The 13,375-nt window shown below is 44.8% G+C and overlaps 1 protein-coding gene across 1 annotated transcript; it reads right to left on the reverse strand.

Moving 5' to 3' along the window:
- Positions 1–8,028: 8,028 nt before the first annotated feature.
- On the reverse strand, positions 8,029–12,030 carry LOC103642827 (transcription factor MYB2). The gene is made up of 3 exons (XM_020546127.3): positions 11,621–12,030; positions 10,366–10,495; positions 8,029–10,201 (listed from the first exon to the last, which is right to left on the reverse strand). The coding sequence occupies exons 1-3, from the start codon at positions 11,772–11,774 to the stop codon at positions 9,649–9,651; spliced, it is 837 nt and encodes a 278-aa protein (XP_020401716.1). The 5' UTR covers positions 11,775–12,030; the 3' UTR covers positions 8,029–9,648.
- Positions 12,031–13,375: the final 1,345 nt, after the last annotated feature.

Below are 13,375 nucleotides of genomic sequence, written 5' to 3' on the forward strand. Positions count from 1 at the left end.
TATTGAATCTTGGGAATCCTTGTTTTTGATGTAGGAGGTGAATATCTTCTTCTCCCCCGTCATATGGTTTGTGCATCCGCTGTCAATAATCCAGCTTGAACCCCCGGATGCATAAACCTGCAAGGCAAATTTAGGCTTGGGTCTTAGGTACCCAACTCATGTTGGGTCCTACAAGGTTAGTACAAATATCCTTAGGGACCCAAATGCAAGTTTTGTCTCCCTTGCATTTTGCCCCTAATTTTCTAGCAACTATCTTTCTATCCTTTCTACAAATAGCAAAGGAAGCATTTAAAGCATGATATATTGTAGAAGGTCCATTCATAACTTTCCTGGGAACATTAACAATATTCTTTCTAGGCACATGATGAATATTTTTCCTAGGCATATCTCTACCATGCATATAGGAAGAACCAGAAGCAAACATGGCATGAGAGTCAACGGCATCATAAGCATTACAACTCCTATAAGACTGTCTTCTATCATGGTACATAAAAGCATGATTCTTTTTAGCACTACTAGCCATAGGGGCCTTCCCTTTCTCCTTGGCGGAGATGGGAGCCTTATGGCTTGTTAAGTCCTTGGCTTCCCTCTTGAAGCCAAGTCCATCCTTAATTGAGGGGTGTCTACCAATCGTGTAGGCATCCCTTGCAAATTTTAGCTTGTCAAATTCATTCTTGCTAGTCTTAAGTTGGGTATTAAGACTAGCTAATTCATCATTCAATTTGGAAATTGAAACTAGGTGTTCACTACAAGCATCAATGTCAAAATCTTTACACCTATTGCAAATCATAACATGTTCTACACAAGAGTTAGATTTACTCGCTATAACTAACTTAGCATTTAAATCATCATTTATGTTCCTTAAGCTAGAAATTGTCTCATGGCAAGAAGATAGTTCACAAGAAAGCATTTCATTTCTCTTAACTTCTAAAGCATGAGATTTTTGTGCCTCTACAAATTTGTCATGCTCTTCATATAAAAGGTCCTCTTGTTTCTCTAAAAGTTTATCCTTTTCATTCAAGGCATCAATCAATTCATTAATCTTATCTATTTTAGTTCTATCCAATCCCTTGAACAAACTAGAGTAATCTATTTCTTCATCACTAGACTCATCATCACTAGAAGAATCATAAGTGGCATTGTTTCGAGTACATACCTTCTTCTCCTTCGCCATGAGGCATGTGTGACGCTCGTTGGGGAAGAGGGATGACTTGTTGAAGGCGGTGGCGGCAAGTCCTTCATTGTCGGAGTCGGATGACGAACAATCCGAGTCCCACTCCTTGCCAAGGTGTGCCTCGCCCTTAGCCTTTTTGTATGCCTTCTTCTTCTCTCTCTTGTTCTCCTGTTCCTGGTCACTATCATTATCGGGGTAGTTAGCGATAAAATGACCAATCTTACCACACTTGAAGCATGAGCGCTTCCCCTTTGTCTTGGTCTTGCTTGGCTGCCCCTTATGACTCTTTAGCGCCGTCTTGAAGCGCTTGATGATGAGAGCCATTTCTTCATCATTTAGCCCTGCCGCCTCAACTTGTGCCACCTTCCTAGGTAGCGCCTCCTTGCTTCTTGTTGCCTTGAGAGCAAAGGGTTGAGGCTCATTGATTGGAACATTCAATGCGTCGTCCACGTATCTCGCCTCCTTGATCATCATTCGCCCGCTCACGAACTTCCCAAGAACTTCTTCGGGCGACATCTTGGTGTACCTAGGATTTTCACGAATATTGTTCACCAGATGTGGATCAAGAACAGTAAAGGACCTTAGCATTAGGCGAACGACGTCGTGGTCCGACCATCGCGTGCTTCCGTAGCTCCTTATTTTGTTGATGAGGGTCTTGAGCCGGTTGTATGTTTGGGTTGGCTCCTCGCCCCTTATCATTGCAAATCTCCCGAGCTCGCCCTCTGCCAACTCCATCTTGGTGAGCAAGGTGACGTCGTTCCCCTCATGAGAGATCTTGAGGGTGTCCCAGATCTGCTTGGCATTGTCCAAGCCGCTCACCTTATGGTACTCGTCCCTGCACAAAGAGGCTAACAACACAGTAGTAGTTTGTGCATTTTTATGAATCTGTTCATTAATAAATATAGGACTATCCGAGCTATCAAATTTCATTCCATTCTCAACAATCTCCCATATACTTGGATGGAGAGAGAACAGGTGACTACGCATTTTGTGACTCCAAAATCCGTAGTCCTCTCCATCAAAGTGTGGAGGTTTGCCAAGAGGGATGGAAAGCAAATGTGCATTTGAGCTATGCGGAATACGAGAGTAATCGAAAGAAAAGTTCGAATTAACCGTCTTTCTTTTGTCGTAGTCGTTGTCGTCATTGTCCTTTTGGGAAGAAGTGGACTCATCGCTATCGTCGTAGTAGATGATCTCCTTGATGCGTCTTGTCTTCTTCTTCTTCCCATCTTTGCGTTTGTGGCCCGAGCCCGAGTCGGTAGGCTTGTCATCTTTGGGCTCGTTGATGAAGGACTCCTTCTCCTTATCATTGATCACAATCCCCTTGCCCTTAGGATCCATCTCTTCGGGCGGTTAGTCCCTTTCTTGAAGAGAACGACTCTGATACCAATTGAGAGCACCTAGAGGGGGGTGAATAGGTGATCCTGTAAACTTGAACTTAATGCCACAAAAACTTGGTTAAGTGTTAGCACAGTATTGCCAAGTGGCTAGAGAAGAGTCTTAGCGAAACACAATAACCACAAGAGAATCAACACAGGTAGACATAGTGGTTTATCCCGTGGTTCGGCCAAGTACAACACTTGCCTACTTCCACGTTGTGGCGTCCCAACGGACGAGGGTTGCAATCAACCCCTCTCAAGCGGTCCAAAGACCCACTTGAATACCACGATGTTTGCTTTTCTTTTCTATATCCCGTTCGCGAGGAATCTCCACAACTTGGAGTCTCTCGCCCTTACAAAGATGTTCACAAAGAAGCACAGAGTAAGGGAGGGATTAGCAACTCACACAAGACACAAAGATCACAGCAAATACGCACACACAAGACCCAGACTTAAGCTCAAAAGACTAGCACACTAGAACGGAGCTCAAATCACTAGAATGTCGAACAAGTGCGCAAGAATGGAGTGTGAGTGATCAAGAGTGCTCAAGGAATGCTTGGTTGTCCTCCTCCATGCGCCTAGGGGTCTCTTTTATAGCCCCAAGGCAGCTAGGAGCCGTTGAGAGCAATCCGGGAAGGCAATTCTTGCCTTCTGTCGCCTGGCGCACCGGACAGTCCGGTGCACCACCAGACACTGTCCGGTGCGGATTTCCTTCCTTATTTGGCGAAGCCGACCGTTCGCAGCCTTGGAGCCGTTGGCGCACCGGACACTGTCCGGTGCACACCGGACAGTCCGGTGCCCCCTCCCGACCGTTGGCTCGGCCACGTGTCTCGCGCGGATCACGCGGCCGACCGTTGGCCCGGCCGACCGTTGGCTCACCGGACAGTCCGGTGAATTATAGCCGTACGCCGTTAATTTATTCCCGAGAGTAGCAGGTTCGCCTGAGCCAGCCTGGCGCACCGGACACTATCCGGTGCACCACCAGACAGTCCGGTGCACCCAGACAGAGCTGGCTTTGGCTGAACAAGGCCATCTCTTCTCCAATTCGATTTCTCCTGTTTCCAGCACTTAGACACAATACATTAGTCTCTAAAACAATGTACTAAGTCTGAGAAACATACCTTTATACTTGATTTGTACTTCGTCCACCATTTGACACTTAGGCACTTGTGTTGGACACTAAATCACCAAAACACTTAGAAATGGCCCAAGGGCACATTTCCCTTTCAGTTATTCATACAAGTAAATACACTTTACACTCGAGCGTGCATGCATGCATATATGCATATGATGTGTGGTTGGAAATAACCAATATCGAGTCTGGGGTAATTGCATGTCATCACCCCCATATATCCGACAAATTTGGTTATGTCGCCAAAATACCCTATATATTGTCGTTGACAATAGCTAAAATACCACCCAATACAACTGTTTCTCGATGGATTACCCCACTACCATTTGTTGTTGAGTCTAGTCTTGCTAAAGTGCTTATTTTACCCCTATGAAGCACTTCCCAGCCCAGTTAAACAATCACTGTTTGCCTTAACTGAAGATCGAAAGCAATTGTTCATAGTTTCAGCCTTAACTGAGTTAATTGTGGTCTGAATAACTGCGAGTCTGTCTTCCTGTTTTTGTTCCAGAATTTCTTAGGGACGTTGCTATTACTAATGGACTGGGTGGGTGGGTCCGGGGCTCTAATAACGTGATACAATGTTCATTCCTGGGGAGTTTATTAATCCTCTGCGCCAAGCCTGGCCGCTCTTGAATTCTGTTAACTTGTGCTTTTCATCTTTAGTGCCTTTTAAGGCTTATTCGGTTTTTTTTAAAGGTTCAGGAGGGGAAGCCCCTACTGAGATTTTATTGAAAATGAAAAACGAAAAGGTTACAACTTAGCCTGATTACAAAAGGTAATCTGAAAGATCTAAATAAACAGTTACAAGAATTGGAGTAAGAAAAACAACTCTTATGTCTGCCACAAACTCAGCCAGTTCTGGATGGAAGTGTCAAAATTCCCACGCGCTCTGTGGATGATCAACCGAAGCTCCTTACAAAATTCTTGCGTAGAATGATGAACTGAGGGATCTTTACTTGCAAACAACCATTCATTGCGACTTTTCTAGATGCTCCATGTCATGAGAATAATAACCTCCATAGAAAAAGGGACGTTAAGTTGGGTTTTAAGGTTTGCTGAGGCCTCCTCTGGATTAGCAATTCTAGGGGGGTTATTCCAATTGAGTTCCAGCAAGCCTTTGCAAAATTGCATCTGAGGAACAGATGATAAAGAGTCTCCTCTCTTTGCCATAAACAATTATCACATGAGTAAGATTCCAGAGTCATGTTTTTCCTTCTCAGCATATCCCTGGTATTTAGTCTGTTTTTAAGCCACAACTAATAGAAAACTCTATGCTTAGGCTGTCATTTGCTCTTCCATAAGTGCCTGTAGATAGGGTGAACCTGAGTCTGGCCCATAAAATGCTTGTAAGTTTTTTTGAGATGAGTAGTTGTCAGAGCCCCAAATGTATCTCCAACGGTCGTGTACATTACTGAGGGCAATTTGTTCCCAGGCCACCTGCAACTCTAGATATTGATCATAAGCTTGCTCAGAAATAGGAAAATGGAAAAAACCAGCAAAATGATCCTGATCTTTAGCCTCTGCGATAGACAGTTTTGTGTTTTTGACAAAAGAGAATAATTCTCAAAAATGTTGTCTTGGAATGTTCTGGTTCCACTGGTCATCCCAGAAAGAAATTGATCTGCCATTGCCAATGACTGGGTGCGCCAGACCCTTAAAGTTAGGAAGGAGTTTGATCATGCTTTTCCACCAGAAGGAACCAATGTTTCTATGACCTGGGAGTCCACGGACAAATAATAATTATTCCAGATGAGTTTTACCCAGGGTAAGTCATAGCTATTAAAGAACTTATGCAAGAATTTTATCAGAAGAGCATCGTTTTGGGTTTCAAGGCGAAGCACACCCAGACCACCATTCACTTTCCTCTGAGTAACCGAAACCCAAGCAACCAGAGGCGGCTTCTTAGAGCTAATGTCATTCCCTCTCCACAGACAGTGCTTCCTGAAAATGTCTATTTGCTTAATGATGGTTTTAGGAATCTTGAGCGTACACAGAAAGAAGGTTGGCAAAGCTGAAAAAACTGAATTTACCAACTCCAAGCGCCCAGCTTGAGATAGAAAATTTGCTGAGCATGACAATCTCTTTTCAATCCTTTGAATAAGAGGCAGAAAGTGTTGATTTCTGGGTTTCACAAGGCCCAGGGGCAATCCAAGATAAGTGAATGGCATTTCTCCAATCTGGCAATTGAGAGTGCGAGAAAGGATCTCCATCTTCTCAGAATGACCATTTATTGGATACATATTTGATTTGTTATAGTTAACCTTTAGGCCAATAGAAGATGCAAATGAATTGAGAATTGCCTTAAGGAAGAAAAGTTGCTTTGGACAGGCCTCCAAAATCAAAAGAGTATCATCTGCATACTGAACAATAGGGAAATCCTGGTCCCCAATATCAGGTAGAGGAAGCTTAAGAATATTCAAATGTCTAGCCTTATTAATAATGCTCTAAAGAAGGTCGGCCGCCAAGACAAACAACAGTGGCGAGAGAGGGTCTCCTTGTCTAACACCTCGCTTGCAATGAAAGGATTTACCAGGGACGCCATTGAGTAACACCGAAGAAGTGCCAGAAAGAAGAATGCTCCGAACCCAGTTAATCCACTTAGGACCAAAACCTTTATGGATCATAATCTGAAGAATCAGTTCATGCTCTACAGTGTCAAAGGCCTTTTCGAAGTCTAGTTTAAGCACAATGATTTCTTTCTTTGAGGAGTGACATAGGTGAATGTATTCATAAGCCCAAGCCAAACAATTCTGAATAGATCTTCCTTTGATGAAACCATATTGATTCCTATGAATTAGTCGAGACATGAATGGTTGCAAACGGTTTGCCAAAAGCTTCGTTAAAATTTTCATATTGTTGTTTAATAACGAAATTGGCCTATAATCTCCCACCTTCTGCGGGTTCTCCTTCTTCGGAATCAAAACAATGAAGGATCCATTAATAATTCTCAGGCAAACTTCATCATGATAAAAATTGTCACAAAGATCATAGAAGTCTTGAGCAATGATATGCCAACACTTCTTAATGAAGTTGGTATTGAAACCATCAGGACCAGGTGATTTATCCGAAGGTAATGATTTTATAATGTTGTCAATCTCCAACTTAAAGAACGGGGAATCTAACTCATGAAGCTCTTCATTACGGATTAAAAGCTCTAGAAGATCAAAATCAATACCTGAGAAATCAGACGATCCTAATCTGCTCTTGAAAGCATCCCAGAGGAGACCAGATTTATGTTCGTTCTCAAAATGGATGATCCCATTCTCGTCAATCAAAGAGGCAATTGAATTTTTCCTGTGTTTAACTGTGGCATGCGCGTGGAAGAAGCAAGAACAAATGTCTCCATCAGTGATCCACTAAATAGCCGCCCGCTGCTTCCAATAAATTTTCTGAATGTTTAGCAGATCAACCACTTTTTGCTGCAGAATATCTCTGAAATTTCATTCCTCAATAGAAAGATCCCGATGTTCCTCCATATTGTCTATAAGTTCTATTAGTAACTTGATGTTTTTCACCGTTTTATCAATTTTTTGGTAATGATCTCTGCCAATCCTTCAGAACCTTTCGAACACACTTAAACTTGGCGGTCAGGTTTTTAGCTTTATCGGGAAGGCAAGGAAGTCCAGTCCACGTGGTTTGGAAGAAATTCATGAATCCGTCCAATTCTAGCCAGAAGTTTTCAAATCGAAAAATCTTAGGTTTAGGGATCTTGGACTTAAAAGAAACCAGGCAAGGAACGTGATCAGAGATGTCTCGCGGCATCGTTTTGGCATAGGAATCCGGATAAACGATCGACCATTCTTGCGAGATGAAAAACCAATCCAGCCTCTGAAGAAGGGGTTCCCACTGTCTGTTCGACCAGGTGTATGCTAAGCCGTGAAGGGGAATTTCAATCAAATCTTAGTTGCTTATTGCTTCATTGAACTTCAGCATTAAGTTAATATCACCCCCAGCTTTATTCCTGTCTTCTGGTCGACGAATTAAATTGAAGTCCCCAACAAGGAGCCAAAGTTTGTCAGATGGCATAGAAATATTATGAAGCCAGTTGAGAAATTCAATTTTCCCTTGTGGAGTACAAGGAGCGTAAACGTTTGTAATAATCCAGGAGCAAGCCGATAAATTTGAAGTAAATTCCACTGACTGAGCATAATCATTTTGAAAGATGACATTTCCTGAAAGTTTTGAACTTTTCCAGATGATAACTGAACCTCCCGAGTTCCCCACCGAGGGGACAAAAGCAAACGAATCAAACTGAGGAGGACAAAAGTTTTTAAGGTAAACTGAATCAAAGAATTCCTTTTTTGTTTCTTGCAAACAGATAACATCGCATCCAGAATCCCGAATTGAACAACGAATGCCATTCCATTTAGTAGTAGAATTAATTCCTCTAACATTGTGAGTCAGCACAAACCAATCCAAATAATTAACATCATTTAAATTACTCATTGAAGTTTTTGGGTCAGAAGGATACCCAAACCAGTGGGTAAAATAAGTGTCAGTCGACAAGCAAAAGAGTATCATAAAGGTAAAACATGCACGCTCAGGTGCCAGCCAAGGAACCAGAAGTCCTAGGAATACCCAACCCATAAACATGCGCACCCAAAAGTTAAAGGGGCAAAAGTCACAGCCCAGACCACCCGCCTTCCACCTAGAGCTTATCTTGCTTATCTTCATCTGTTGAGTCTTCATTCCTCTCATCATCCATATCCTTTCTGCCCGTCCTCTTCTGGCCAACTGATCCTGCAACAAATTTCTTCTTCTTCAAACTGTGCTCAGATAAGTCATCTTCTGACAAGTTGCAGAACCTAGTCCCCAGATTCAGAATCACCTTGGACGACAAAGAGGGGGGCCATCAAAGTTATGCTGGCACATCAGGCAATTCCTTTTTGGGCAGGCCCCTTGCCTGAACCCACCACGTGATTCGTTCAAGCGCTTACTTCTTCTGAGCTCAGACTCCACTATGATTGGTGTCGGGTCATCACAACTATCCGTTTTTTTGGAGTTCTCAGAAAGGACATCATCCATTAATTTATCTTTCGGACATTCCTTAGGAATGACAAAAGATAAAGACTTTAGCCCCGGCTCCAGCAGAGCTGTAGGAATTTCTGATAACAGAAAAGACTTCGACCATCTGAAGGCTTCAGGTTGTAGCAGATTCGAGAGAAAAAAGGTGCCCATTTTTTTTGGGAATTCCACCGAGAAGAATTCAAGTTGAATAGGAAGAGATTTAATCCTCTCAATCTCTCCTAATCCTCGTGCAACTGAACATGGCCATGCTATATCGTGTGTAGAGCAGAAGTAAACTTACAAAAGTAGCGTTGCAGTAAAGGCAAACAACGACGCCTGTTTAACTGCTAAGTGTTAACTGGGAAGTGTTTAACATTGGTAAAATAGGCACTTTGGTAAGACTGGACTCACAACAAACGACAGTGGAGTAATCCAGCGAGAATCCATTTGTATTGTAGCGTTTGATTTCAGAGACTAATTTTTAGTTCTTTTTTTATTCTATTTTAATCTATAAATTATTAAATATAGAAACTAAAATATAGTTTTAGTTTCCGTATTTAGCAATTTAGAGACTAAAATAAAATAAAATAAAGAGTTAGTCACTATAAATCAAACATCCCTAAATTTGTCCCTCGTGTCTGTTAGTTTTTCAGGTACGGATGGATAGCTAGCTAGCGGAAAAACTTGTTTGTTTTCCATGCACAAAAAAAAGGTTTCGGTTCACCAGAGCTTAACGACACACGTGTCCTCGGCTCAGGCGGCGGTATAGCTGCTGATGCAGTGATGCGGCTGCAAAGTGAACGTACGCGGTAGCAGTTGTTCCGTTCCGTCCTTATCCACCAGCACCACACGACGACGACGACGATCACCTGTTCCCTCCCCTCAAGCAGAACGGCATGCGCGCGGCTTGCCGCTGCAGTACTACGACCGGCAGCGGCAGGTTAGCGAATCGATCTCTACCACAGCGTGCACACCTCCCCGGCGCCGTCGAGGTTCCACAGGCTGCCCCACGTGGCGCCGTCCTCCTCGCTGGACCCGTACTCGTCGCTGGCCGTTGAGCCGCAGCAGCTGCCGGTGCCGGCCTGTCCGCCGGCGCCGTGGAGCACGAGGAGGTCGTCGCAGCAGGACATGGGGCACAAGAAGCAATCCATGGCGTCGTGCATGACCAGGTCGGCCCCGGCGCCTTCGGTGGCTACCGTCGTCGTCGGCGGCGGCGCGCACGCGTCACCGGTCGCGCTGCCGCAGTCGTTGTCGCCGGACGCCGCCGTGGCGCCGGTGGTGCAGCACGCGCCGCGGCGCTGGTCCCCGCCCTCGTCGAGGTGCAGGTGCTGCCGCCCAAGAGACGACTGCTGCTGCTGCTGCTGCATCATTTCCCGGCGCTGCTTGAGGAACCGGGCTCTCGCGCGCTCAACGTTCTTGGACGGCTTGCCCTTCTTGAAGTGCGTCCGCCAGTAGTTCTTGATCTCGTTGTCCGTCCTGCCGGGGAGGCTGCGAGCGATCGTCGACCACCTGCTTATGCACGCGTCGTACGACGTACAGTACAGTACTATAATGAGTAATAATACTACACATCAGATGCCAAATTAAGAACTTTATTTAGTGCATCAGGTTCGTTCGTTCGATCAACTTTGTTTGCTTTCATGATAAACAAAAGCTGGGTAAATTTACTACACCTGTTCCCCCACAAAGCATGGAGCTGGACTATGACGCTCTCCTCTTGGGGTGTGATCTTACACCGTTTCAGATCTGGTCTCAGGTAGTTGACCCACCGCAGCCTGCAGCTCTTGCCACTTCTCTTGAGCCCTGAATCAAGCACAGAAATGCCAAAATGAGAATGCTGTGGAGGAGGGTCCCATATTAGGCGACGAATATATATCTCAATCTATCACGCACCCATGTGCACCAACAATGGATGGTTAATCACTAACTTTATTAAGTGGTAAGCAAGCGTGGTTGTCATGATCTAACCATGCAACTAATTAACTAAAAGGATGTGTAACAAAAAAGAAAAGAAGAAGAAGCTTTTGATAAAAAGACCGGCAACTCTAGCTCTATCTTTTCTTGAAAATTGACTGATAGGTACACCTGTACTCATCAGCATGGAGATGGCCGACGATGGGCATCCAAATCCAATGGTACTAAGAACTTGGAGCTTGGGCTCTGCCAACCGGTTAAACTTGCCGCTACATTACCATAGGCATGCCCCTTCTGACGATTATTACTGGTACTCACTCACTCTCACGTACGTCACATATGATTCACGCTGGAGTCTGGACCCCCTGTTTGTACAAGTTAGAAGTTCATTTCAAAAGCAGTCTCTCTGTTTGTAATTTGTAAAGGCCTTTGAAACGGTCCTACCGTACCATCAAAAAGTAGGCTTGTCCATTTGCCTCCTCTGGTTGCATATATATACTTGAATTAGAATTTGATCGAGGACGAACGATATATACTAGCTAGCTAGCTATTCTGAAGATGGATATCATGCATGTTTACTCACACTGCATGCATATACACAACATTCATGCCGTCGTCTATGCATGCATGGCATGGCACTGGCTGGTGGCAGCGAGTTGGGCAAGCAAAGGGGAGGGAGTCGTGCGTGCGTGCATGGTAGGATCCTGGGACAGATGAGGATCCTCTGCAATTAAGCTGCATGCGCCACCTGAAGATTATCCTGGAAAATCACAAGCCTAATAAAGTAGGTGCACACCGATAACAGCACCGTCAGATTGACGTACGGCCGTGCAACTTGCAGACTCAACAAGTCGCAAAGTAGTTGCGCAGCTACGACCTGCTGTTTTTGTTCGATTCGTATTCGTATACTTAGTTAGGTAAATACACATACAAGCTAGAAGATACAATTATTAGGAGCCAGCAGACACTAACTATTGATTTCCAAACCGGCCGGCACACATACAGATACAGTACCTGCAAGCTTGGAGACGGAGTTCCACCGCCCTTCGCCGTGCTGCCTGACATGCTCGACGAGCAGCTTGTCCTCCTGGCTGGTCCAGGGCCCCTTCCTCCACCCGTCCACCACCTCCTCCTGGCGCCGTCCCCAGCCGAGCGGCCCCTCCTCCATTTGCCTCTCCGACGGCGGCCGGCTGTGCTGGTTTCCTGGAGATTTTTGTTCTGCCCGGCCCGTTGGCAGCTAGCTAGCTAGCTATTTGCCGGCGTGCGTGGGAGCAAGCAGCCTTTCTTTGCCGTTGATGCTGCCTGTCCACCCGCACTGAGTGAGGGCGTGGAGCGAGCGAGTGAGCCGCTGCCGCGTATATATCGGCACCGGCGGGGGCTCTCTATTCCCCCCGTCGCTCGCCAGCGGCCATCGCCAAGGGCCGCGTCGCTGTCGGTGGAATTCCATACTCCACCACCAGCTACCCCTACTGCCGAGTTGGATTGATTTCCCGAAATGCCCCCCGCGCGTGGTGCAACAGCGTAACGCGATCGAGCTTCAGTTTTGCCCATAAATCTCTCATACACTGGCAATCTGTCATACATGCTGCAATAATATAGGATTCAACTTTTATTTTTAAGTGCTGCAATAATATAGTTTTCCAAGCTCAAGAGCGGCTCGTTTTCATTTTGTTTTGTTTTGAGAAAGGAGGTACTACGACACATTTTGGTCTTGTCCCACCTTTTAATTTGCACGGTTTAAGAAGGCCACTACCAACAGATTCTTGCACCCTCGATTAAGGTGAGTAAAGGGGCGTTTGACAGAGCTCTCACAGCTCTACCCAGCGAGAATTACTTCTATGTAGCTAAATAGTAAAAAAGTAAACTGCTCCATGTTGGGAGCATAATGAATCTAGTCTCCATTTGTACTAGAGAGTGGAAGCTAAAAAACTCCCACATCTTGCCGCTCCCAAACTACTCCCACTCTCTAACCCCTTAAGAATCACTTCACACACTATTTGCCAAAAAGTTTTTGTCAGATAGATTCACTTTTACTAGAGAATCATTCAAAATCACTCCATTGAAGAATCAACTCTCCGAACTAGAGAATCATGGAGCGAAGCTCTACCAAACGAGCCATAAGGTCATCAGGGCCATCCCTTTACCATGCCCTAAACCATTGAGATCAACCCAATATTCTTCCCTCTGGTCTCATTGCGACTGATTGGTTTCATGTGTACCCTAAGCTGGATTCTCCGTATGGGTTGACTAAGTGGCGGCCTCGATCTGTTTGGTTACCTGTGTTCACGGAGACAAAGCTGCACCCGCCAGCTGCATGCGCAAGCTAGAATCGACTTCCCTCACTGCATGCATGCGCAAATAATACGTAGACGACATCCCGTTTCCCGCGCACCTAGCTCGCACAAGCTTGACCACGTGCGTCCACCCAACCAATCAGACGGATTATGGTTTAGTTTTTTTCATCTTACATTCCCACTCCTCAATAGATTAGTATAGCAAGGTCAAGATATTACAGTAGTCAAATATGTATCGTTGACCTTAATGGTTATATTACTTATATATAGTGCATCTTTCTACCTCGAAAGAGAAAATTTTGAACTTACAAGAGATATGGTTGAATGATGTGACCACTTATATCTGGAATCACATAGCGTTTCCATTAAACACTACATATGTGCTTCACAAACACACGTCACCTTTTGCGAGCGAATCCGCTAGCATTTCTTTTGAACTTATATGCTCAAGGTGAATAACCGTCTGATCCTAGAT

This window comes from Zea mays, chromosome 10 (genome assembly GCF_902167145.1).
Source record: "Zea mays cultivar B73 chromosome 10, Zm-B73-REFERENCE-NAM-5.0, whole genome shotgun sequence".
Taxonomy (NCBI): domain Eukaryota; kingdom Viridiplantae; phylum Streptophyta; class Magnoliopsida; order Poales; family Poaceae; genus Zea; species Zea mays.

What these genes read in the sequence shown, in the direction of transcription:
- LOC103642827 (XM_020546127.3), bottom strand. Translation starts at nt 11,774, where the DNA reads ATGGAGGAGGGGCCGCTCGGCTGGGGACGGCGCCAGGAGGAGGTGGTG. An exon ending in CTCCGTCTCCAAGCTTGCAG is followed by an intron (nt 10,496 to 11,620) that starts GTACTGTATCTG and finishes TGCTTGATTCAG; the next exon opens with GGCTCAAGAGAAGTGGCAAG. An exon ending in CATGCTTTGTGGGGGAACAG is followed by an intron (nt 10,202 to 10,365) that starts GTGTAGTAAATT and finishes GTGCATAAGCAG; the next exon opens with GTGGTCGACGATCGCTCGCA.